At 41.5% G+C, this 27,278-nt stretch overlaps 1 protein-coding gene across 1 annotated transcript; it reads left to right on the top strand.

Moving 5' to 3' along the window:
• The first annotated feature begins 8,578 nt into the window (after positions 1 to 8,578).
• GORASP2 (golgi reassembly stacking protein 2) lies at positions 8,579 to 25,188 on the top strand. Its single transcript, XM_068138611.1, has 10 exons — positions 8,579 to 8,738; positions 16,177 to 16,257; positions 16,858 to 17,061; positions 17,472 to 17,558; positions 18,002 to 18,132; positions 18,719 to 18,851; positions 18,977 to 19,100; positions 19,449 to 19,535; positions 21,491 to 21,586; positions 23,068 to 25,188. Exons 1-10 carry the CDS (start codon positions 8,676 to 8,678, stop codon positions 23,385 to 23,387), a joined length of 1,326 nt encoding a protein of 441 aa, XP_067994712.1. The 5' UTR covers positions 8,579 to 8,675; the 3' UTR covers positions 23,388 to 25,188.
• The last annotated feature ends 2,090 nt before the right edge of the window (positions 25,189 to 27,278 follow it).

Below are 27,278 nucleotides of genomic sequence, written 5' to 3'. Positions count from 1 at the left end.
CACCTACAAGTAGGAAAGAAGCAGCCCTCTAATGGTTAAGATTCAATCAGTGTTACAAATACCACACTCTTCACAGTGTGCTATACTATAAAAGTTAGTCCCTCCTGCCAAAGAGGTACTCTGGTCCTTGAACTCCTCAGCTGCAATGATGGTCTGTCCAGAACAGTAAAAGGAGAGTTGGTGACAACAGGAATGAGGACAGTTCCAGAAGGTGGTTGGGTCTTTCCAGCTGGTATATTACAGTAAATCACCAGTCCCGTTGATTGCAGTGACGCCTGAAAATCTCATCTCAAAATAAAGAAAACATATTCCACCGCGTCCCACGGGGATCCAGCTGGGCCCACCTTTGTGTTTGCTGGGAAAAGCATTCAAGCTGGTGGCATTAGCAAGGACCATTCTTGTCAGCAGGATTATTGTTCTGTATCATTTGGCTTTCGGTATGGTGATTTCAAATGACAAACTGCTCATTTGGTTTTAAGCTCAACACAAGTCACATTCTCTGCTGCCGCCTTTGGGACGCTGCAGAAAGTAGAGCTTGGTCTGCCTTCATTAAAATGGAAAACCAAGTGAAATGGACATAGATGTCTGTCTAGGAACAGGGCATTTTGTCTTGCACTATTTCTTAGCTTGGTTTAACACACCTAGGTAGCTCTGGAAGTAGCTTCTCTTTCTAAAGATAAATATTGCTAATTTACCCAGGAAGTCCTGTAACATTTCCTCTTTAGAAATGCTGCAAAGAGCACTCAGCTAGCAAATTAAGGAGGGATCAACCTCAGCTTCAGCTTGTGAGAAGACACAAGGTCAAATTTTGGTGAAGAAAGGTTGTGTACTGCATCAGGATGACACTGCTTTGTGGCTAGGCTCATAAGATCTAATTATATCCCAAGCTTTCTCTTTCTTCTTAACCAATTTTGTTTCTTTTGTTTTCAGAGAAAAGTCCTCTGGCTTTAACAAACTCTTCCTTCAGTACAATGTTGTCGAGTAGCATTCTTACCAAGATTTTAAGGTGATTACATGAGGACTGCCAAAACAGAGGATTGCCAGTCCCAGGACACTTGTTATGTTGTGTTACGTTATGTTTGTTTGATTGTATTCAAACTTCCAAATCTAATCTTGAAATAAAGTATGTTCACAAGGTCCCAGCAGAGGCATCCTGCTGTCTCAGTGATCTGATAAATAACAGCAAAAGCCTAGACACTATTTTTACTCAAAAATTATATTTCTTTGTGGAAGATAAAAGAATCCTTCTTGACCCTTGAAGGAAAAGAAGTTATCAGCTATTGAAGCAGAAGAAAATAAATCATGGAAGACTTCTCAGGGCAAGAAGAGATAAAGGAGAAGGAGTCAAAAGTCATTTGGGTGTTTGGCTGTGGGTGTTGTTTTTTGTTTTTTTCCCCTGAAGCAGGGATTAAAAATAGTCCACAACTGTGTATTTCTTAAGCTATTTCACAGAACATGTCAGGGATGCAAACAACTCAAAATCTAACAAAGACTAAAAAGATTCTTTCCTGAGGCTGAAGCAGACTTTCTCTGAGCTAGCAATGTATTGTTTCAAGCATGGCTGGAAAGAGGCTAATGGTGTTTAGTTTGTAGCTGTCCAGAAGATAGAGGAATACGCCCTTCTGCGACTAATGAATGCATATAGGAGAGCTGTCAGAGAGCTGGAGCTCTGTGAGTGGGGAAGAGGAATATTGTGAAGAGCAAGTGTAGCCTGTGGGGTCAGATCATCCCTGTCTCAGAGTCTAAGTGCAGTATTTGTCCTGTTTATCTCAAGTTCTCCATGATAACATTTGTTTTATTCCTTCTAGACCATCATATTTCTTCTCTCACCATACTCACCCATCGTTGGCAAGACAAAGTGATAGAAGCCCAGTAATAGCACATTTATGTTGTTTAATGTGCTATTACTGTAAATAGCGTGTATACACTATAACAGCACTTATAGACTGGATGGTTTCAGAAGGTCACTGTTCTATATTCAGAGATAGCAAAGAAAATTCCAGAACTTGTGGGAGAGGCAGCTCTCTGCTAATTGTGCCTTTGTACATAGGCAGTTAATGTTTCTTAGGTCTTGTAAAACTGCTCCTGTACTCTGACGGCCAAACCTATGAAGAATAAAGCTAGAAAATGAAATATTTGGGATTAAATCATCACAGGGATTTCTTTTATCCCTCATACTCAATAATTATATTTGGTAATTCCACCTTGTCAAGTCTGTTAAGCCAGGTGTTCTTAATGCTCACCCTGTTTGCAGTAATTCCATAAGGTCTATAGAAAAAGACTGGACTTGCTGCTAAGAAGGGACATGTTTTCAACCTTTGTGTCAGGTACAATAAATGGAGAACTGTTCAGAATGGGACACTAAAGGTGTTAATATATGATCTGGTTTTAAATAAAGGTATTTTTATCATAAGCCCTTCTTCAGTACTGTGTTCTTTCAGGAGAGTCCTCATAAACAGCTGTTTGAAACATCTCCCAGAAAAACCTGGAAGGCTGATAATAGATTCAAGGTGTATATTTGTTTTCCTGTCTTACTGACATTTTATCTTAAAGTATAAAATCTGAGTTGGGAAGCTGAGGAGTAGGCCTTTTGCAGGACTTCTTTTGTTTATGTATACCAACATCTGCCATTTATGTTTCAGTCTGAACTCTAGAAAAAAGGCTCCAAAAAACCACTAGGGAAAGCAAATGTAGTTAAAATCTTAATTTAAGGTAAAAAAAATCAAAGTTCTCTGTAGAACTATAGCTGAAGTAAGTACATAACACTGTACAAAGTACAGGACAGCCAAGACATTGCAGAAGGGATTCTATGAATAAAAACTTTTCTCTTGTTTGATTTCTGATGTTGAATAAAACAGGTTTTAGCATGCCCTTAGTAAATAAAAAGAACTGCAGCAGCAAATCCCTGACTATTATCCAAGGCTCTTACTGTAAGCAATTTCTAAAACTCTGGATTTTAGGCTAACCACTTTGGTCAAAAATAACGGACAACGCATGTGAATATCATGTAATGAAGTGGTTAGAAATTACTTAATTCATCCTCCATTATGAACCCTTCTTCTGCAGCAACCCTAGCAACAGTACTCCCAAAGCCAGCTGCTATCTACAGCTGAACAATATCAGGCCTATTAAGCCCCTTAAATACTTGCATTCTAATTCCTAAATTGGGTTGGTCAGAACCTCAGCCTTCTATAATTAAGATCCTATTGATTTTTCTATTATGAACCCTGTTTTCAGCCCAACAGAATTTAAAGAGGCTTCTTTTCTTTTTTAATGGTGAAGCAAACCTATTGTCTGTGATTTCATGTACATTGTGTTATTTTTTAGTTAATAGTCAAGTGAATCTTTGAAACATTCTGACATTTGTCATTAACTCTGTGCCCTCTCTTAACCATTCACTAATGCATTTTCTATTGTGAATACATGTATTTTGATGTTATTCTCCTCTATTATGCCTGCTTTTAAGTCATATGCTCTGTAAAAATGCTTAAGACTATCCTTCAGGCCAGAAAACAGGGTTTGATGGCTACACAAAATGGGAAAACATTGCAAAAAAGATTGCAAGTTTGAAGTAATAACTTCTGGAAGCAGAGGAGTGAGGATATTTACTTCACTAAACCCATTCCTGTGTTAATTTTCAAAGCTTTATAGGAGCAGTTGTCTGTTTTGGAGCTTCATCTACTGTCCCAGAGTCTCAAGTGAAAGCACCGTGGCTATAGGGAGCAAGTAACTATCTTACAAAACGCCACTCTGCCAAAAACGTGGCTGCAATGCCTTTAAGTGTCAAACCTGCACTGCTCACAGATTTGTGTGAAAACCAGCTACCAGTGTCTAACTCCAACAGAGCTACTGGGTTTTCAGCTTTGAGAAGACATGCACAGTTTGCCAGTGTTAGAGCCAAAACAATCACTTGTGTATGTTAGAGTAATGAAAGCTTTGGTTAATTTCCTGTGTTCTATTAATAGCACCTCTACAAATTAGCTTTGCTAAGTTTCTGGTTTCTCAAACAAAAGCCTTGATTCTGGTTTCAACTAGGGGAAGAGTGCGATATATTACCTTCACAAGCCCTGTCTCTCTGATCTGTTGATGGCATCTGTAGTTCTGCAAATTACAGCAGCCAGAAGAACGGCTTGTGATAATAACCAGAGCATGACAACATTGACTACATTTCTAATACATGTCAATGCTGGGAGCTCTAGGGGAAAAGCAAAGATCAATTCTGTCAGCCAGCTGAGTGTTCCCCTTATAGAGAGGCAGCACACTAGGTCTGATTGTACTAGTGTTGTGATTTTTCTCTCTCACTGACACAAAGAAGTTGTTTCATTTTGCTATATTACGAAGTTAGAATTTTCAGCTGAAGGCTTATTTGCTCCATCTCTGTCTCTGCTAGATACAAGTCACTACTAATTATCTCTGAAACTGCTTTCACTCTCGTACATTAGTGTAAATCAGTGATAATGCAATGAAAATTGATGGATTTTTATAGCAGTAAAAGATGTCAAGCAGTCACAACTAAGCTTTCTGAGTTCAACATGGTCTTTTTGTGCCTTGTGGAGCATAAGGGGAGAACCAGCCCTGCAGCATTCACACTGGGTGGACTATGCCTGAGAGCAACCTGGCCAGCTAGTTCCTTCCTCCCATGCATTTCATTCACTTTTCAGCTGCACAGCAACTAATGGCCATAAAACAGTGTTGTATTTAATTAACTTTTAGAGCACCAGACCACATTATTTAATCACAGCCTGTTGAGTTTCGGGGGGTTATTAGATCAAATCTGAGGATCACTAATGCTTGGCTTCCATTCAAAGTGCTTCACTGTTAACTTCTCTTTACATTTCAGACATGGTCTGGTCTTTCCACAGCTGTTCATAGCAGCAGGTGAAGAATATGTTCAGTCTCACACCTCTCACATTTGTACACAAACTGACTATCATTACCTTGCTGTTGGTTTTTTTTTTTAAGGTAATTTTGGTTCCAAACACCTACTTAAACTGGGACTGTGGAGAGGTTGAGTACTGCAGCCTAATGGATAGGTGTGAGGTTTCTGTGTCAGCAGATGTTCATTAACCATTTGTGCAAGTTAGAGCTATCTTTTTTTTTTTGTACAGCTGAAGGATCTGTGCTTTATGTCTTCTACTAATGTGAAGTTCTAAGTGTTGAGGGTGCACAGCTAGGTGGAGGCCTTCCAAATAGTCATAGTTTGTTCCCTGTATGCTTGCAAAGGAGATAAAATATTGGGCAATACTAACAGAGGAGTAGTTTTTAGACATACATCAGACTCTCTCTGTCTCCTTTCAACCCCAGTCCTGGTCTCCTGGGACTGGACTCAACAAGTAGATGTTCAGACCTGCAGTTCCTTATCTTGGGCAATACATTTAAAGGAGGAACGACTGAGTTCATATATTGATTAGGGGATGAACGACATTACAACCAAGAACTATCTTTATGATTCACCTTCTTCTCAGTTGCTGGACACTTCTGCTTTATTTCTGCCTATCTCCTTCAGTGTTTGCTTATTGGGGCAATCTCTTATATTACTGTATCCACTGGAGATGTAGGCCTTCCCATAACTCTGGCAGTATTCACTTAATTTAATTGTAAGGACACCCATTAATTACAATTATTACATTTACCAATTCTAAGCTCTTGTTCTGGTGTATTTTTCTGTATTTGAGCTTAAGGCCATATCTCAATAAATCATAATTTTCTGCATGTCTTAGCCTCTAAATGATTTGTGTCAAACAGACTGATTTGCACACTGTGTTCCAGTAGCTACCTTCCTGCTTACACATGCCTGGGTTACTCTGTCTTTGTTCCTGTTTGCCCAGCACCAACAATACAGAAGGGTTTAAGCAGGGGAGAAAAAATAGCTGCTTTTCTTCAGGCATTGTATATCCTGCTCTGTGGAAGGATGTTGGTCTCTGCTGAAAGCGTTTGCAGCACACTTTCTGCAAAGGGCTGTGTGGCTGTTTCATCTCTTGCAAGCTGGATTTTAGCCAACAGCCATAGCTGACAGTTTCAAGAAGGCCACTTCCCCATCCATCTCACTCAGACAATTGTATGCAGTCTCCAAACCAATAATTCACCATTTTCACATGTGTGCCTTGTGCATCATTATTTTATTAACATATTAGAAGGGTCCTGAATTATTTATTAAATTCGTTATTATTCTTATCAAATGATGACATGTTGTTATCCAGGAAGACACTCTTGCTATCTCACAACTAATTATGCCAATTAAGTTTTCATGATTTTACCACAAAGCAAAGCTCGTTAACTTTAATTACTTTTTGATGCAGCTGCTGAGATACACATAGAAAAAGGAATAGGTAGGTTATATTTGTTAGCTAATTTCTGCAAATGGACTTCATTGTCATCAGGTCCTAAGTGACACTTTCAGGCAATCTTGTTCCCTGTTTCCAGGTAAGTTTTGTGTCTTTTTCACCTAAGAAGGTTCTAAATGTTTATTTTCCTTTACAGTCTAGTCTTTTGTCATAGAACATTTGACCAAGTTCAAGTATATTTCTTCAGTTATATCTGGTGATTTAGTTCTGCCCTGAATAGGAATCAATGGACATTTGCAGAGAACATCTTTCTTCAGTGAGGTGGAAACAACCCAGAAGGGCTGATGGCATCTTGATGGAAAGCTGAGATGCAAGGTAAGGCAAGTGTTCCTGAGAAAAAGAATCTCAAATTCTTTCAGCAAATGCCTGTAGTTTCTGCCTCTAGAGAGAAGGTGCTCTCAATGAAAGAGGGGTTGGCATCATGGAGTCAGTCATCCAGGAGAACAGCTGGCTAGCATCTGCCTCATGGCTATGGAAAACCTACAAACAATCCACAAAACTGATAGCACCTATCTAGCAGCATAGGGAGAGGTTTCATACACAAGCCACTTTCCCAGAAGAGAGAAAATGCATGACTGTGGATGATACTTTGCCACCAGTTACATACCCTTTAGGAAAATTTGGATAAAAGAGTGGTGAACCACAGCTGCTGTCCCTGAGTCACACTGTCATACTTCTATCCATCATGGACCTCTGATAGCAAAAAAGAAATTAATATGGCTGGGATTTTCCTCCTGAATCTAAATGGTGTGTGCATAAGATTTGCTTAAGTTGGTGTAATTTTTAGCCTTGTTCATGTGACTTTTACTTTGTCCACTTACTGTAACCTACTTCTCGTACTGTATTGAGTACAGAAATTCTTGTGAGCTATAGTCTATCTACATATTATTCACTTTCCCTTCCTATTTTGTATTACTGCCTCTAGTTATTCTACAGTCAATTTTTTTATTGTAATGGTGAGGAGAGATCCTCTCCTCTTCCTCTTAGGGATGTAAGCATGCCTGAACTGGCCATGCCTGACTGGCCTCCCTGAAGAAACACTGTCTGGCTGCTCCAGTGGAAACATTTGGGCGTGTTGATGTGGCCAAGGATGGGAGGGGGGGTTGGTCATTTCTACAGGCTACACTGGGGTAAATCTGAAGCACAGTGCAGAGAGGCGTTTAGTACTAACCAGTAAAATGCTATGATGATAGAGAGGCTAATTAATCCAAAAGAAGCGAGGTGTACTAATCTGAGGTTCCTTTCTGTCCTCAGTTGAAAATCTTTAAAATTGTGCTAATTTATAAATGCTCTTTCTGCATTACTGAAAAATGACCATTAGCGGCAGGTGTCTATAAAGAGGTCACTTCTCTCTGGAGATCTGTAGCACTAGACCAGGAAGCTGTGCAAAAATCTTCATCTAGGGACTTCCAGGCACAAGAGTCACCCCTAATAATCATTCAGCCCTTAGGTTCATCACACTCCCTGACAAACCACTGACCACCTCTTCCCGCTACGCTGTGGCTAGACACGTGATGCTTTCCCCCAGGGCACAGCTCGTCCACACAGGGTAGCCAGAGAGCAGATCTCTGTGATGCAGAGGCCCTGGTGCAGGTTGATTCAAAATCCCCCTCTGGGGCATAGTGGCCCTTCCGGGCTGCTCTGTACCAACGCTTCCGCTGGGATGCAGCTGCCAGAGGGTATCACGTCCTCCCGCCCATCCCGAGGCCTCTCCCTGTGCTCCAAGCACTGGCTCGACGCTGTCCCGCAGACCCACCAGCATCGAGAGCTTGCTGAGGCCGCAGGTTCGTCTCTGTTGGGACAGAGAGCTGCACACTAGAGAGAGCAGCACACTAGAGAGAGCAGCAGAAGGTATGACCTGCCCTAGCTTGCCCTGTCTGTGTTATGTGCACCCATTTACTATATGTTAATTACATAGCATTAAGATACATCAGTTAACTGTGCCTGCCTGGCACAGCCGCTGTTCCAGTCCCTGTGAGTTCAGGCAGGCAGAGGCGCTCTTGGCAGTGCCCCTCTCAGCCGCCAGGAGAGGGCACCGCCCAGCCAAAGACGAACGTGAGAACCATGGTCTGTACCGGCCACCGTACTGCTTTCGCCTGGCTGGGATTGAACGGGTGAGGTCCCTCCTAGACGGCCACCATACGGCTTCTTCCGCCTCCTCTCGGCTGCTGGGGTCCCCGGCAGGGGGCGCTGCGGCGCGCCTCCCGGCATGCCCCGTGTGCGCCGTGGCCCGGCCCTCCGGAGCCGGGGCGGGCGAGGGGAGGAGGGAGCGATTGCCACGTCCCTGGTGAGCGGGGCTTTGTGCGGGGAGCAGCGCCGCCGCCCCCAGCCATGGGCACCTCGCAGAGCATCGAGATCCCCGGTGGGGGTACCGAGGGCTACCACGTCCTGCGGGTAAGGGTGGCGAGGAGGCGGGCGTGCTCCCCGGTGGCTATTAGGCTGGCAGCGGCCCTTGGGCCCGGCGGCCTCCCTCTCGGTGGACCAGCTTTCGAGCGGCCCGAGGGGCTCCCCGAGCTGGGTGGCGTCGCGATGTTACCCGCTGGGAGGGGAGGCGTTTGGGCAGCTGCCGGGACTTCCGCCGCGCGTGGCCGGGGCTCCGCTGCGGCTCGTGCGCCGGTGGAATCTGCGGCGGGCCCGCGCTGCCGGCTCCTTTTCCCGGCGGCCCTGGGAAGCTGCCTCCCCGCTCTCCGCGCCCGGGACTTAGCCTCCCAGCGCGGAGCTGCCCACGGCCTGCGCCGTGTCCCGGTCCGCGGCGGTAGCCCGGACGGCTCTGAGACTCCTTGTCGGCAGGAGGGGTCTGGGTGGCCTGGACTGCGCTGTCAGGTTACACCGTTTGCGCTTCAATTCGTGAGTGGGACAGGAGAGTGATGCTGCTTTTTGTGGAGCCTTTGAGAGCAAGACAGCTTCTGGTCTAGGAACTGCTGTTAGCACGCTGGCTTGCACACGTTCAAACTGTGGTTTAAGTACTGCAGCACTCTAGGTGCCTGTCTTGGATAACACGTCAGGCGTTATCTTGATCGGAACTGTGGCTGCTCGACACAAAACTGGGAGGGGTGGCTGACACCAAAGGAGGCCATGCTGCTGTCCAGCATGACCTGGACAGGCAAGAGAGTTGGGCAGAGAGTAACCTTATGAATCTCAACAAGGGCAAGTGTGGGGTACTGTACCTAGGGAGGAGTAATCCCAGGTGTCAATACAAGCTGGGGGCAACCCTGCTGGAAAGCAGCTCTGGAAAAAGGCCTGGGAGTCCTGGTGGATAAGAATTTCACTATGAGCCAGCAATGTGGCTAGGAGGGCTAATGGTATCCCAGAATGAATCAAGAAAATGAAGGTTCTCCTGCTTCTTTACTCTGCCCTGGTGAGACCTGTCTGTGTTCTGGCCTCCGCAGTTCAGGGAACTGCTTGAGAGGGTACAGCAAAGGACTACAAAGATGATTAGGGAACTGGAACATGTGTCTTATGAAAAAAGGCTGAAGAACTTGTGGCTTTTTAGCCTGAAGAGACGACGACTGAAGTGGGCTCTTGCAAATACTTATAAATGCTTAAAAGTGGGTGTCAAGAGGTTGGGGCCAGTCTTCTTCCAGTGGTGCCTAGTGACAGGACAAGAGATAACGGGCACAAGCTTGAGCAGTGGAAGTTCTGTCTAAACATGAGGAGACAATTCTTTATGTTGAGGGATGGTGTTCAAGAGGGGATTGGACGTGGCACTTGGTGCCATGGTCTAGTCATGAGGTCTGTGGTGACAGGTTGGACTCGATGATCTTTGAGGTCTCTTCCAACCTTAGTGATACTGTGATGATTGATCACTGCCCAAACAGTTATTGAACTCTTCATCTCACAAGTCATTCAAAGCCTGCTTGGATGCTCTGCTGTGCAACCTGCTCTAGGTAAACCTGCTCTGTTGTAAGGGTTGGACTAGATGATCTCCAGAGGTCCCTTCCAACCCCTGTTTTCAGTGATTCTTTGTGACCCCTTGACAATAGTTCCAGGGATCAAGGTATTCAAACAACAGACATTACAGCTGCCAGAGATACGTTCATAGTAAAGGCAATGCTGCTATTTTTCTTATTTGCATAGTTTCTGTAGACACTGCAGACACAGAATTTTGGGTTTGTGTGCAACAAAATATTTTGGCATGCTGTGCCAAAGGTCTGGTGAGCAGCCTTTCAGTGATGATGTCCTTGTATCTGATGCACTGAGTGATAACAGTAACTTTGGAGTTACTAATAGCCTTGCCTACACCACAGCACTTTTGCTGCTATAGGTAAGAGTACCCTTACCATAGGCAATGCACTGGGCTAGCTTTGTGTTGACATTGGACTTTCTTGGATCAACTCTGTCTAGAGCTACCCTCATATTTTAAATATGTGAAAGGGCACAACACCTCAATTCATATGAATAATATTTAGTACTTCCTTACTTGTTCTAGCTTGCTCGCAGTGAGTTACAGCTGTATGTTGTCTACCATGGTGAAGAAAGAAAAGCGATCATCTTCAGGTCTTATAAAATGCTGCTTTGGTGCTTTCGAGAAGCAAACATTTAAGTTCTGATCAAACCCAGTGTTAGCATTTATGTACAGGCTAGAGTCATAATGGTCTATTTTGTTTCCCTTTTCATATTACTAATATAGATCAATCCAATCTTACTAATATATGACAGTTCATTTTGTCTTTTCCCCACCAAAAAAAGTTTGGGAAAAGTGGCAGACTTTTTAGTTCACTGTAGTGTAAGTATCTCATGCTTTTTGCTTTTGACAGTGTAGAATCATTAACTACTCTGCAGTTAGAATATCAGTTATGTTTAAATCATCATACTACTGTTTACTTAAAGCATATTAGTAAACTGACATGCATTTCTTTTAGGAAGTATAATTTGCTTATTTTTTTCTTGTAATTCTGCTTGAATCTGGCACCTTCTATTTTTCATTTAGGCACTTTTTGGTTGCGGTGTTGTCGTTGACTTGAAGTGATGGTGTTTGATTGCCAGTCTTTGTAAATGTAGTTGGTAGGTGCACATTAAGGAAGCTGATTTCTCAGAAGACAGTCATATTTACATTAAATGCAGAAATGGACCTGCCTGTTGTCTCTGACTCATATGTCGTTTTTCACTGCCTTGTCTTCTTGGTGATATCTTCAGATGCCATAACAAGGCATCTTAAATAGTATCATGATCCTAGTCTAACAGGAATTATGCCTGTGCTTATATGTAGTTGGCAGTATAGATTCAGAGTAGAATAGAATAGAATTAACAGGGTTGGAAAAGACCTTTGAGATCATCGAGTCCAACCTATCACCCAGCACTATCTAATCAACTAAACTGTGGCACCAAGCACCCCATCCAGTCTCTTCTTAAACACCTCCAGGGATGGTGATTCCACCACCTCCCTGGGCAGCCCATTCCAATGGCCAATCACTCCTTCTGTGAAGAACTTCTTCCTAACATCCAGCCTAAACCTCCCTGGTGCAGCTTAAGACTGTGTCCTTTTGTTCTGTTGGTGGCTGCCTGGGAGAAGAGACCAACCCCCACCTGGCTACAACTTCCCTTCAGGTAGTTGTAGAGAGTAATAAGGTCTCCCCTGTGCCCCCTCTTCTCCAAGCTAAGCAACCCCATCTCTGTCAGCCTCTCCTCACAGGGCTTGTGCTCCAAACCCCTCCCCAGCTTTGTTGCCCTTCTCTGGACACAGTAGAGAGAAATTCTGAAATTTTACAGCCGTAATTTGAATAATATTGAAATACATGTGGCATGCAAGTGACTGGTTTGGTTTTTTTTCCTAGAGATTTTTCCTAATTTAATTTTCCAGTTGGAATTCTGTAGTAAGTTCCTTACACACTCTTGTTTGGCTTATACTTATAGAGGGGCTTTGTGTGAATGCTCTGTCTGCACAGGCTTTGGTAGAGCTTGGGCTTGAGCAATACTAGTTTTGATTTGAGACTTTCTTTCCAAGCTCAGTATTTTAATCAGAGAAATGGAAATTCTGAAAGGAAAAGAGCAGCCATCTTTTAGATCTAATTCAGGTATGGTTCTGTTTCTTGGATAACACCAAATTTCTGTAAACAGTATATTACACTTGTTTTTGAGATTTCATTAGCTGATGGAAAATTATGGAAATGTGAGAAAAAAACTTTTCTAGTAAGAAATTGGGTGCTGCAGATAATGAAAAAGGTGTTAAAAGGGCATGAAATAAATAAGTTAATGGTGTTCAGAATGACCACAGGAGCCAAGTACAAGTTGCCAAAGGAATGAGCAAACAGACTGTTGCAAGTTACAGATTTCTTACAGTTAAACTTTTAGACTGTACATGCTGCTTCCCTACAAAACTGGTAGCAAGTCTCTTGCTCTGCTTGCTTCAGATAGGATCAGGACAATCCCATTATTAATTTCTGATGTAATTTTTGCAGTTTAGTATTTTTGGCTGCTCCTGCAGTATTTTTAGTTGTGAGCTGTATTGTCAGTGCACTTGTAACAGGAAATAGGAACACTCCAGGACTGAAGCATTGTTGAGGGAAAGCAATTTCAGCATGTGCATACTTGACAGGAAAGGTTGCTGTAGGTCACACTGTTGGAGCTAAAATGTAGCTTTTGTTGAACTAAGCCTCTTCATCGGTAGACCTAATAAGCAGTCATTTGTTGGAAACGATTCTCTGGAATACATTTTTATTCATCGTATGTGCTTTTACTGTTAAAAGTAATTTACTAGTTCATGTACTCATAAGTCTTGGGGAAGGGTGGCCGGAAAGCTGCCTGGTAGAAAAGGACCTCAGGGTGTTGTTTGACAACTGGCTGAATATGAGGCAGCAGTGTGCTGAAGTGACCAAGGTGGCCAGTAGCATCCTGGCTGGTATCAGAAATAGTATGGCCAGCAGGACCAGGGAAATGATTGTACTTGGGTCTTGTGAGTACTGTGTTCAGTTTTAGGCCCTTCATCGCAGTCCAAAGAAGCTGATGAAGGACTGAGAGCATAAGTCTTATGAGGAGTGGTTGAGGTGGTTTGGAGAAAAGGAGGCTCAGAGGAGACTTTATAGCTCTCTACAACTACCTGAAAGGAGGTTATAGTGAGGTGGGCATCAGTCTCTTCTCCTAAGAGAAGTAACAAGTGATAAGACAAGGGGAAATGGCCTTGAGTTGTGCCCAGGTAGCTTTAGGTTGAATATTATGGAAAATTTCTTCCCCAAAGTGTTGTCAGGCATTGAAATGGGCTGCCCAGGGAGGTATTTAAAAGACAAGGACATGGTTTATTGTGGTGGACTTTGCAATGCTGGGTTTGCAGTTGGACCTGATGATCTGAAAGGTCTCTTTTCAACCTAAACAATTCTGTGATTCTCTCACAGAATTTTTGTCTGTGAGAGATTTGCATGCTACTGTGTTACGTGCTGTTCTTCCTAAAAGATCCTAAACGGTGGTGCATGAAGTTTAAATTCCTGACTTTTTACCTGAGTGCTTCAGTTTGAGTAGTAGAGATACAAACATGTTGCCATAAAGAGATGACTTAATTTTCAAGGGAGGTTCACATTTTAAAAGCTGAAGTTAAATTCTCTGTGTGAAAACAAAATTTGATGTTATGTATAGGGAATTTATTACAAAAAGCTTATAAAGTTTTCTTCTTGAAAACTGGGTGTTTCATGAAGAAATTCAATACTGTTATACTGTGTGATATGTTAATGTGTTACTAGCTGACAGAAATGAAATGAAATAGATTCTCTCAGACCTGCTTAGACACAATACATAATGAAATTTTATTACCCCCTACAGGGTGAGTGGAAGAACTACAAAAAAACTTTTTACAACATTTTGTTGGTAATAAAGTAAATGTTAGAAAACATTTCTTAGATGGGAAAATAAAGGCTTCAGAGCTTCTGCTCTTTGAACATTGTGTATTTGGTCCTTGAAGCTAAGCATCTGAAAATTTAAGTGGGTATTTTAAGTTATCTGACTTTTGAAAGTGACGAGAGCTTTCATCTGCTTCTGAATATTGGGGGTTTCATGCCTAATTCCATTTACAGTAGCAGTGCTTAGATTTGTGGACATTGTTGCGGAGCAGCCTTAGTACAATACATACAGGCATAGAATGATAGTGTTGGGAAGGGTGTTAAGCAGAGAGAAACTTCTTGTATTTACCAAGAAAATAATTTTTTCTAGTAATGTGGTTTAAAATTGGTGTCTTGACCTTGGAACTTTCTCCATATTTAATTCTTGACAGTGAATTAAAAGTGAAATAATTAGTATGTAATCTATGCTCAGCAGCCCTACTCTCTCATCTTTATGAGAAACTGAAGTCCTGCAGTTTTGTATGAAGCTGAAGGTGTCATACAGGTCTTCTTTGCTTTCTGATGTTCATAATTCTTAATAGAGGCTTTCTCACTCGTAACAAGCTCTGGTGGTGGCAGTCCCACAGTTTCCCCAGGTAGTCTCTTCCATGGTGTTTACTCTGCTGATAGAAAGTCACAGCATTTACTCATGGGTGTCTGTAACTTACAAGTCTGAAATAACAGCTGGCTTTGAGAAAATTAGGGTTCCCAAGCTGTCATGAATGGTATCTTGCCTGCAGTGGCATCTGTTGTAGATGATATTATTTGATTATTTCTCAGTCCTTTAATTACAAGGGCAAGTTGCTGAACACCTGCTTGGAGCATACAGTAAAGCTGCACAAAGCCAGATTCTCAGGGTGCCTAGAGTTCATGTATGTATCCATGGAATCTTGATTTTCATAGTTTCTGTGTCCTTGTGTTTCCTAAGGTCTCTGGTTATTCTTTGTTACTGTGGTTCCTGGAAAAGAACCACACCCATAGAGCTTTGAGAGCTGTGCTGTGCATTTGGCACTGTATGATAGTGATGCCTCTTTAAGGAGGACGATTTTCATGTGAAACAAACTTGGAACTAATGTTTTGCATTTCTGAGACTGCCAGGCATAAAAATGCTTTTCCATCAGTGATGTTGGCCCCAAACAATCTAGGGAAATTGGAGACTTTTTATGACTGAACCTGTGTTTTCCAACATGAAGAAAAGTGGTAACAGGGATGCAGCTACAGGTTTCTGATGTGCATGTATGATTGATGGAGCTAAGAGCTTGGTTTCTGTCAGATACAGCTTCCTGGTAGTTTTTACACTTAAACATCTCTGCATGGTTTGTTTCTAAGATTGTGATGAATTTGAGGAAAGGTGTTTGGCATCTGAATGTACTTTCTACAAACTAATCATTCAGAACTTGGAAAGTCTTGCAGACCCTTCACTGGTTTGGGCCAGACTATAAACTAATTAGAATAACAAATCTATACATCCCAGGTGTCAGTGAGCTTGACATTGATGAATGCTGAATGCATGTGATAGTGAGAAAAACCCTACATTGGCAAAATGTTTCTCAGTTACTCTGTTTGAAATGATAAGCATACTTTAAGCTGCTGGGAGCAAGGTGCATCCACAATGTGTATCCACATTGTAAGCTTGGTTGAAATATTTGAGCTACTGTGGCTGCCAAATTGCATGTATCCCTTTCTTCCAGCTTGTTGGTATATTAGTAAATCACTGGTGGTAAAGATGCCCTTTATGTCTGAAGAATGTCAGCAGGTGTTGTTTAATCATGAGATAAGAACTCATGCTTACACAGATGTGATGCCTTTTCCTCTAATAAGTGTAAGATAAAACACAAGGTCCAACATCAGTACTTCAGTGACAAGACACTGCTTTTCAGCCAACTTGTCCTTTGGCTATAATCTTCTTTATTAGAATAAATATCTACAGTTTATCTAGAGCTGCACTTTGCACAAATAGAAATGTAATTCTAATCTGTGCATCAACATTGGCGTGTACTTGCTAAATTCTTGTTTAATTTTGTTAGGTACAAGAAAACTCACCTGGACATAGAGCTGGACTAGAGCCATTCTTCGATTTTATTGTGTCCATTAACGGTTCAAGATTGGTAAGTGTTGCTACTTTAGAACTCTGAATGTAGTCCATGTGTTGAGAATCTTACAAGGTAAACCAATGCATTTGTGGTTTTTTTAAATCTGTGTAAAATATTTCTCACTAGTTTAAAAAGAAAAAGCCTAACTGCATCAGAAATTAATTTCCTTCACCCTGTAATTACAATTCTATCAAAACTTTAGCTGGAGAATGAAGATGTGGACAGACATGCTGTTGCAGACGTTTGCACCCACTGAAGATATCACTAACTACTGATCCGCCACTAGCTGCTTGTGTTGGTGCCCCCTTAGTTCTGTCTGTAAAGCTGCTTGTGTGAGAACTTGCAAACTCATTTTGGTCAAAACAGGTTGTTGAAGCTGTTAGCTGGGCAGGAATCAAGAACGTTTTTGAGCAGATCTGTAACAAGACAACAAACTGTTACTTTGAAATCCCAGATTTTTGCCAAAGTCATACTCTAGAATTGTGGGGGGACTGGAAGCTGTGGACACGTATTCCGATAATGCGCAGTGTTTATAGCACTTTGGAGTTGAGTGGTGCTGTGGAACTGGATGCTTGCTCTGTTAAACACTAAACTAAGTTCTTTGAATGTTTGCAGAATAAAGACAATGACACTCTTAAGGATCTGTTGAAAGCAAATGTTGAAAAACCTGTAAAAATGCTGGTGTACAGCAGTAAAACACTGGAACTGAGAGAAACATCAGTGACCCCTAGCAACATGTGGGGTGGACAAGGCCTGCTGGGCGTGAGCATTCGTTTCTGCAGCTTTGATGGGGCCAATGAAAATGTATGGCATGTATTGGTATGTGTGGACTTCAAGTATTTTTCTTACTGTTGCTTACTGTTAAACTAGTGATCTTTGTACTGAAAACTAGCTTACAAGGAGGTACACAAGCCATGAGATCAAATTGGTATGTTTTATCTTTGTTGATTCCCCTACCCCCCCAGTTTGGAAAGGCTTTTGTATTAGAACTATGTGTCTGTGACTATATTATCAAATCTTGTACTTAAATCAGTGGATTTGTACAATACTCAGGGATCCTTCTAGTGATATCAAGCAAGACTGTCAGCTAGCCACTGTTTCACTAATTCAGTGACTATTTTAGTGTGCTGAAAACTTGACCAGTTTGTCTGACTCAGAACTTGTGTGAAGTGTGTGTCTGTTCTGCTATGCTGACAGTTGAGTTTTGTAACTTTCCATCTTGAAACTAGGAAGTGGAACCAAATTCTCCTGCTGCATTAGCTGGACTGAGACCTCACAGTGACTATATTATTGGAGCAGATACTGTCATGAATGAGGTGAGTATATAAAAATAAGATTTTGATGAAAAAATGGTACCAGAGCAGTTTGAAACATCCCCAGTTCTATCTCTGTTCAGTGGTAATGGAAGTAAGCTAATGCTGAGGAAGGAGCCCTGGCATACTGCCTCTTCTTTGTGCTTAAATGTAATTTTGGAAATAAAAGCTGCTCTTGAGTATCTTCATTAAGTCAGATGGAAACCTTTTCTTTATACTTTAATATTAATATTTCAAATCTATGTTGAGCCACGTTTTCGGTGTTGTGCTGGCAAAGCACATTTTAAAGCTGTCATGGTGATAAAACAGCAGCATTGCAACAACTGCAGCATGTCGCAGTTACTGGGTTCCAGTACAGTAAGTTAAGGGCTCGGAAGATGATTTTTCTAATGTCAAATGATAAAATAAGGACAGTAAAGCCCTTATTCATCTTTATCTCTTTTCAGTCTGAAGATCTCTTTTCCCTTATTGAAACACACGAAGCAAAGCCATTAAAACTTTATGTGTACAACACAGACACAGATAATTGTCGGGAAGTGGTGATTACTCCAAATTCTTCTTGGGGTGGGGAAGGCAGGTAAGGAAACAATATGCTACAGGAGATGGGACCACTTTGTTAGAGCCTAAAAGCTGCTTGCTTAGGTTTTCACAAAGACAGGGAAAGAGTGTTGTTATATCAAGGGCATTTCAGCTATAATAAATTATATATTTGCTTGGAATTCAGATGTAGTTACTAATGGGGGGGGGGGGTGTGTCTAAAGAGGAAATGAATTAGTGTTGAAATGCATGAAGTGCAACGGTTCCTATCTGCATTAGGCTTCAATGAATCATTGAGCTGTAGGATATTCTTGAAAGTACTGCATTGTAACCAGAACAGAGGACTTCAAATAACAACTGTGACTGGAATTCCAAGCTGCTTGGTTTAAATAACAATGACATTTATTTTGTGCTAAATATTTATTGCTAAAAGCTACATAGTTTCCTTTCATTGGCTCATGTTGATTGTTTCTCCATAGAAAATGAGACATTTGGAGGGGGAGTGAAAAGTTGTACAGAACTTACCTTGAAACCCACTGGATATTGAGTCATTCATGCCTTACTTCCTATAGAGTCTGTAGTTGTAAAGTCACCTTGCTGACTTTTAAATGTTCATATTTTAAAAGCCTAGGGTGCGGCATTGGCTATGGATATTTGCATAGGATACCTACAAGGCCCTTTGAAGAGGGAAAGAAAATTTCTCTCCCAGGACAGTTGCCTAGAGCATCTCTCAGTCCCCTCAAAGATGGCTTCACAGAGGTAAGTTGTAGTCACTTCTTTGGCGTGGTGAACATAAATTGCAATGTCATTGTGCTTTTCTACTTCTATTGGTTCTTGTGGAAACAAACCCTAATGATGTAACTTTCTTTTTGCCTTTGAATAAGGTTCAGCTGTCATCAGTTAATCCCTCAGCCACATTACCCCCTGGGCCAGCAGGCCTTGAACAGAGTCTTTCAGGACTTTCCATTAGTTCACCCACAACTACTGTCAGTAATGTTCCCAGTACAGGTCAGTATGGAAGTAACTGACTTCTAAAATGCGTGGGGTTTTGGGCTTTTATTTTTTTTGCGTTCATAGATATTTCTGTTAGTTTAATAGAAGGCAGAAGAGAATAAAAAATGCTCTTTCTCAAACTTTTCTGAACAACTGTAATTGTGCCCTACTTGCTCACAAAATAATTGCAAACAGCTTCTGTCAGAAATACGATGTGTATTATTTAGAATACTGCTTGTTTTCAGCAACATTTTCTGTGGTTAAGGCAAATACTAATTCTGTAAGCAATTATTTGTACTCTTTGAGGAAGAGAGCTGAAGCGTTGTGTGCTTAAGATTGTTATTTTCCTTTATGCTTCACCAGGTGTTCCAACAGTACCATTATTACCACCACAAGTTAGTCAGTCCCTTACCTCTTTGCCAGCAGTTAACCCAACAACTACATTACCAGGTGAGTAGGTAAAATTTCTTAAAACATTTCTGAAACAAAAATCTTAATAAGGAGCAAGGGAAGGTAGCTGTCTTTTCCACTGCTTTTGGGGGGGCAGCAGGGTATTGCTTCATACAACTTAACACATTTCATGTTAAAAAAATCTCTATACAAGTGTTACCATGTTAAGAACTTACTTATTCATGTAGAGTGTATGCATAGAATGTCTGTAGCATAGAGGACTGAGTTGACAATAAGGTTTACAATCGCTTGCCTTTTTGTGCTCCATGCCCAATAGTTGTAACACTTAGGTCTTTCTCAGAATGTATTAGCTTTTCTATTTGCAGCACTTCTTTATTTGACACATTGTTACTTTCCATAGTTCATAAATGGTATGTTGCAGTTTCCCGTTTGTCCCAGACATTTCCATTAGAGAAGAAATTCTTCTCATTAGAGAGGAAATAGGCATGTCTTGCCTATTTCTGCATTTCTTCCACCTGTAAAACCTCCAGTTTAGGAAACTTCTAATACTCATCCTGATTAGAGGGCTGGCAATATAGAACTGTGTGTTGCAGTTACTGATTAAAAAAAGTTGTTTACTATTTTTTAAACTGACATAAGAAAAGTAAGAGTCTGTCTACAAACTGGCATGCATTTATTTTCTGCTAATAACATCAGTTCCAGAATTGTTCACAGTGGGTAGGATGAGGATTGCCTTGAAATTGGTGTGCTGACACAGGACTCAGCCTGTTCCAAAACACTGAAGGGGTTGTATTTTGTTTTGTATGCTGTGAGACAAGTAGATGAAGATTTGTTCAGATATGTAGTAGAGCTAAGTGCACGCAGAGGAGGGCAGGGAACTTTAATCTTCTACTACATAAAGAAAATGGCAAACTACTGTGACATTCAGCTTCTGTCAGTGTCCTTGTCTTCCCCAGCCCCTGTCTACCCCTTCCCCCAAATCTGCAAATGGAACTGTTCTTTTCACCTTGTTCTCTAAATAGTATCATTGTTTTTTTGAAAGCTATATTTCTTGCAGTTTGCATATATAAGAAGTTTACAATTTGAGTGGATTTATGTGAGGCTCAGCATTTTTCAGGTTTTAAGAAAGTTCAAGCCAAAGTTGCTTAGCTGAAAACCCTTCAAATCATACTGTGTCAGCCTTTTTGGCTAATGAATTCACAGACAGGTAAAGATGACTGTTTTTAAATTAAAATCTGTGTACAGTGGCCTTGCTTTAAGATTTCTCCCCCTTTGTCTTATTACTGTAGTATCAACAGCTTATTTCAGAATTGGCCTTCTCTGAGGTAAACACAATGTAGGAGTAGAGCCCTGAGCCCAGAAATGCAGCTCTTCTAAGACGGGAAATTCAGGAGCAGAAAGATGCTCCATAGCAAACACAATGATGGAACAGCATGTGTTCTGTTCATCATGCGCTTCTCTTATAGTTTTAGTCCTTCCCAATTTTGAAAGGTATGCTGTCTTGCCTTTTCTATATATTTTATGTGCAACTCTAGTAATGAACTAAGTAGAAAAGACTAATAATAGTCCTTCTGATCTCTGAGATTGATTACTCTATGTATTTCATCCTGTTACTATGTCCTGCCTTTCAAATTAGGAAAGGAGGGCTTCTCATGCAGTGCTGCTGTGAAATACCTAGCTTTGTTAAAAGCTGAACTTGGAATGCAAGCCTACTAATGCCTTGAAATAAGATTCCACTTTCCTTAGAAAAATCTGAAATATTTGGGTTATGTATTTGCTAGCCCAACCTTCCTGCAGTAGGTATCCGTTTTCTCTGTGCAACTTAAAACCTGAAACTCAGGTGAATTTGCATTCTTATATGTAAAATTCACAATCAAGATACAAAGCAGTATGAAATAACTTCAAATAGTAATAAGATCTCAGATAAAATTAGAAAAAAAAGAAAGAAAGAAAAATAAAAGCTTTCATCTCTAACTTTCCCACTCTTCTTTCAGGTCTGATGCCATTACCAGCAGGGCTTCCCAACCTGACTGATCTGTCCAAACTTAATTTACCTGCACCTCACATTGTTCCAGAAATCATACAGCCTGGTATGTGCTTCTGTGAAGCGAAACACTGTAATAGTGTGTCTCTTTACAATCCTTGACACTCTTATTTAGAGACAGCTGGTGGAATCCTGGAGAGGATAAATTGAGTGTTTGCTTGAGATAGGAGTTGACAGTAGTGCCCAGATGAGGTAAACAAGGAATATGTCTTTAGATGAGATAATTCTAAACCTGTGCCTGTATTTAGTCATTACATCTTATATTACCTGATTCATCACCTCTTGTGCCAAGAATGAGAGTATGCAGTTTTATGGGTAGGAGAAAATATGAGGTGTTTCCTTGTATGCTAGATGAGGAGATTGAAGCACCAAAATGGAATGCCAGAGTACGAAGTAATGCTAGATTTATGGCTTTGAATAAAACAAGGCTGCTGAAGGTGCACGTGGAGTGAACAAAAAAGAAATTGGATGCTTATATGGAATAAGGTTTTTGTTAACTTCTTGTTTCTGGCAGTTTCAGTGGATGCCAAAATATCTAATCATTGGTATTAATGTATTAAATACCCAGTCCTCTGTGGAGATAAAAGCAAACTTGGGTTTATTCTGAATTCATCAATTCTGAAATTGAAGTCTGAGAAGAACTTGAGCGTGCTGTTTGATTAGGTGCTTGATATGGGCGGGCAATGTGTGCTGGCAGCCCAAAAAGCCAGTGGTATCCTGGCCCATGTGAAAAGATGCATGGCCAGCAGGTCAAGGGAGGTGATTCTGCCCCTCTATTCTGTTCTGCTGAGATCCAGCCTGGAGTACTGTGTCCAGGTCTGGGGTTCTCAACACAATAAGGACATGGATCTACTGGAGAGGGTCCAGAGGAGGGTTACAAACATGATCAGAGGGCTGGAACACCTCTCCTGGGACAGGCTGAGGGAGCTGGGTCTGTTCAGCATGGAGAAGACTCTGGGGAGACCTTAATAGAGGCCTTCCAGTACCTGAAGGGGAGCCATGGGAAAGCTGGAGAGGAGCTAGTTATGAGCGCATGTGGTGATAAGACAAGAGACAATGATTTTAAACTTGAGCAGGATCTAGGGCAGGGTGGATTTAAATAGGACATTGGGAAGAAGTTCTTTACTATGAGGGTGGTGAGGCATTGAAGCAGGTGGCCCAGAGAAGTTGTGGACTCCTCATTCCTGAAAGTGTTTAAGACCAGGCTGGTGAGGCTCTGAGCAGCTTGGTCTAAGTGGGAGGTATCCCTGCCTATAGCAGGAGGATTTGAACTAGATCATCTTTAAGAGTCCCTTCTGTTTTATGATTCTATGCAATCTGAAAAGCATCAGGCTTGAAGCTAGCCTGATGAGTCAGTGTTGCACATGTCATGCTCACACTAAGTTCCAAAAGCTTCCTCCTCTTCAAGAGCAATAGGAGATTAGAGATGGTAACAATTCTAACCAAACAGAGCTTCTGTCCAGATGTCCTGTGGTATGCAGCAGCTCGCTCACTTTCTCTTTTTTTCCTTTGTTTTTCTCTCCTTAGGTTTGCCACCCCTTCCCTCCTTGCCACCTCTGAATCTAGTGGGAATAACACCTCTGTCAATGCCACCCAAATGTGTTCCTCTGGTTCCTTTGGCCACAGAGCCATCTACAGTGCCTGCAGATTTGCTTCCCTCCATTACTCAAGCTGGAGGCTTTTCCATCGACCCCGGCACTACTGTAAATGTAGAACAGACCTCTACACTTACCTTGGATAGCACTACCACAACTTCTAAGGCAACTATTGTTGACAGATCAAGTGAATCTTCTATAGTTAATGAGAAAACATCTGGAGTCACAGATACACAAGCTTCTGAATCATAATTTCAGATCACTCCTGAATTGGCTTGGTATTTATTTAGCCATGGGATGCATAGTCAAAGAGCAAGCAATCGTTAATTTCATATTAGTTTGTACTTAATCTTTAGGAGTCCTGTAAATAATATGGAGGTATAATAAAAATAAAAAGGGGTTTATAAAGCGTGTATGATGGGAGGGGAAGAAGAGTACTTGTATTATGTAACCAAAACCAAAAAGTCAAGGTGGTAAATAGAATTCCACTGCCAAACTCGGAGGTGTATGTTTTTAATATAGGCTGACAGCCTTAGCCTGCTAGGTCTGTCCTTGCTTATAACTAGCGATTTTTGCTTCTGATAGACATGAAGCGGTTCTTGCGTGTGACATTTATGTACCATAGTTCTTCTTTGCAGGTATCTTGTTACTACAGTGGGGATGAGAATGCTTAGTCTGAATTGTAAATTTTAACACTGCAAAACTTCCACCTAAAGATATTTCTATTAAAGTTGCTGAGTGACCTATTTGCTGACATCTTGTTATTCAGCTTGTACGCAAGTCTTTAAGCTCTTGCGAGAAGCTCGAGCCGTGTTTCGTGAGTGTCGCTGCGTCGTTTCATACGCCCACTGTAAAATGGCATTTGGAAGGGAATACAGGAAATGTTAAATGTAGCACACAATTTGGCACTTCCTGACTACTGTAAGACGAAGTAATGGATTAAGCATAGATACAGCAATAAATTCCTGGAATTTTACCCTTTGTGTGACAAAATAGCACATTTATTTGTTTAATGCTTAAATTCTCATTTAACTGGTTTTAACTCATCCTTCTAGCGCAGACTTCTGGAAGGGATCCAAGAGTGAATGCTAGACTTCATGGCAGGCAGGATCAGCACTAGCAGTTAGAACCAATGCAGCAATGAGTCATGAAGTCTGCCTCCATGTGATTCATACTTGACTTTTAAAATTGATGTTCAGGATGAAAATTGTAGATTAACTGTAGGTTGTGCACTTGTATGAACTACTTGGTGTGCTGTACTCCAGGAGACAGTCTTTGCTGCTGGTATCAGGTACAGTTGGTGTGGAAAAGTCTTCTGTACTTCTCCAGCCCTTCTACACTACTGGGATTTCATTTTTGTGTTTGCTACAAGCATATGCAAACTTTGGCCATAGCATCAGCGGGCTGGAGCTCAAGTCTGTCTCAACAGCTACATAATCCCTTTTGGAATTGTAGTGTGACTGATCACTGTCTGGAGTAGCAGTTGTATCTAACTTCTGATCATAATGTCCTGAAAATGAGTTTGAGTGGAAGCCTTGTCTCTAATACCTGTTTATCCTGTCTTGTCCTTATCACTTAAGTATTTACCTTTGCCTCACAAGTGCACATGTCCTAGCACCTGTTATGTCAAAAGCCTGTGTCAAAGAGTTCCCAAATACTTTTTTCCTTTTTTTCACACTGTGAGCAGTTTCTTTTCTCAGCTACTTGTAGAGTGAAATCTCTGCCTTGTTAAGTAGGAGGCTCACTGTTTCTTGGAATGTATTTTTTTATTTACCTTTGTAAATCTGGTGTCACATACCTCAGAATTAAACATTGGCATGGGCTGAAGGATGTCCCCTCTTTTCTTTGCTGTTTACAGAGTATGTTAGTACTGAGCCTCATAATGCCTCATAGGTCTGACAGTCTTTCCTATAACTTCCATGTACCCTTCCACAGCTAGAGTTCTTTTCATTGCTGTTTTCCTTTTCTAACTTAAGAACAGCAGAAATAGCAGCTTTGTCACATACAGTCAGCAATTGCTCTAAATCTGGTAATAAAATGCCTTGAACTGGAATCCTTGGGTAGTTTTTTTGGTTACTACAGTATGGTAGTCTCCTTTGGAGTAAGGGTTTGAAGGTAGCTGGCATGTCTTTATGTTTTCCAAAAGCAAGCTGCAAACCTTTGTAGGCTTTGAGTAGTTGTCTCTAGAAGCAGACAAAATAATATGCTGTAGTCTGAAGTCATGCACTCGTGTTAGCTATTTTAAGGTCCCTTGTTGCTTTATAGATAGATCTAGCAAGCAGTGGAAGTAAGGCAGTGCTTAACCGTCAGCAATTCTGCTAAAGATAACCGGACTTCAAATTAGGAGATGATTCAGTGGTGCAGATTTTAAGCTGTAATCTTCCAGCCAAAAAATCATAAAGAGTGAGAAGGCAGAAATTTACTGCTTAATCTAGAAACAAGGACCTTGAAACCATACTATTGCACTCTGTCCCTGGCTTCTAATTTGCTCTACAAGATTTAATGAAATCATATCTTAATCACTTATGACAAGGGTTTCTTAATGACTTAAGGTAGCATAAGGATTTAAGATACACTGAGGGACTACTGTAGCCTTACTTCCATGAGTTCATGTATTCAGATGTTAATGAACAGTTATGAATAGGCATATTAGCTTTATTTAAAACACTGACACATGGAGTTCTTTAACACATACTGACAGCAGACAAGAAGACAGATGTACCCTGAACATCCCCAGCCTTGCCTATAGTTAAGAATGATTAACATGCATGTGACAAACAGTAAATTGAATAGGGTAATTTCCTGCTCCAACAAAGGCTGCGCTGGGGCAGTCGTGTTCACATGTGTGTTGTGAGTGCAGGGCTGCCTACAGCTCTGCTGGAGAAACGAGCACGCTGAAGAGGTGCATTCTGCAGCTTGAGGCTTTGCTGCTGCTCCAGGAAAGGGCTGTTTGAATTACAAGGTCAGGACAGGAGTGCGGACAAAGCATTAACGGTGAATGCTTCAGAGCTTTGGTGGTATCGTTCATTGGGCTCTTTGTGAGCCCTTGACAATAATTTTTTAATCCCATCTAACATTAAACCTCCCTGTCGGGATTGGAGCTCTGTTCGTTGCCGGGCACTAGCTGCACCTGGCCACAAGAGGGCGTGCCATGGTTTCTTTTTGCCGAGCGCCAGGCCCGGCCCCAGTTGTGAGAGTGGTTGGTCCGTTCCTGTCCCGCCTCCTCCTCCTCCCCCCCAGCAGCGACTGTAGTCAAATGGATGCCAGCGGGATGCTGAACGATTGTACTTTAAGAAAACGCAGATAATCGTAAAAACAACTGATCTGAAGGCGGAAATAGGCTGATCTTAAGGTGTTTCTAGATTATGGAATTTTGCTGGCAGGTTGCCGACTTAAGCCAAGCTAACCATGGGGCAGGGTGAAAGTTTGTTTTGAAGAAAGCAAATCCTTACACGCAAGGACTCGTCCAAGATATTGTAATGCTGAAGGAGAGCCCTGGGTAATATTTGCAGCCTCTTGGTGATGCAAGTGCTGATTATGAAATTAAGTTGAAGGGGGCAGGATAAGGATCAGTGGTGTCTGATCATGGCACCCTGTCTTCCTCAATTATACATAGGCTTTGTCTGCACTAGTCAAATGTGTTCACAATCAGTCCCTGCCACAGAGGCCTCACTGGCACCAAGCTCAAATTCTTTGGTGGATCATTTTGACTTAGACACCTAGGATCTGTCTCATTTTAGATTTAAATCCTGTAATGGTAGGTAAGAATCAGACTACAGAAGGGTTTCTTCCTTTATAAGTGTTTGTAGCTCATAACTGACTCGTACTTTATAGCCCTGCTCTGTACATTCTTTATGGTAGTGCCAAAGGCTTATGGTGTATTTGCACAGCCCAGCACACAGTGTCTTGCAAAGTAATGCACCTTCTAGTAGAAACTTTAACTCAGAAAGCAAAAAAAATCATCAAACTGATTTGCCTGTAACATTCATCATAGACTTTGTTTGGCAGCAGTATAATGGGGAGCAAATGCCTACCATGGCACAGTTTTATAGTGAAATACTTAAGGTGCAAGAACCAATCTTAAAAAAAAACCCCAAAAACCAAAACAACAACAACAACAAAAACCACCCCTACCACCACCAA

The sequence above is a fragment of the Melanerpes formicivorus genome, unplaced genomic scaffold, assembly GCF_026170545.1.
Source record: "Melanerpes formicivorus ecotype bairdi unplaced genomic scaffold, bMelFor1.0.p_v2 SCAF_5, whole genome shotgun sequence".
Classification (NCBI taxonomy): domain Eukaryota; kingdom Metazoa; phylum Chordata; class Aves; order Piciformes; family Picidae; genus Melanerpes; species Melanerpes formicivorus.
The sequence above is the reverse complement of the archived record's forward strand: the minus strand, read 5'-3'. Positions and strand labels throughout refer to the sequence as shown.

Coding starts and splice junctions, on each gene's coding strand:
- GORASP2 (XM_068138611.1), top strand. CDS start 8,676: ATGGGCACCTCGCAGAGCATCGAGATCCCCGGTGGGGGTACCGAGGGC. Junction 18,133..18,718: donor TCTTGGGGTGGGGAAGGCAG/GTAAGGAAACAA, acceptor ATATTTTAAAAG/CCTAGGGTGCGGCATTGGCT. Junction 19,536..21,490: donor CCCAACAACTACATTACCAG/GTGAGTAGGTAA, acceptor CTCTTCTTTCAG/GTCTGATGCCATTACCAGCA.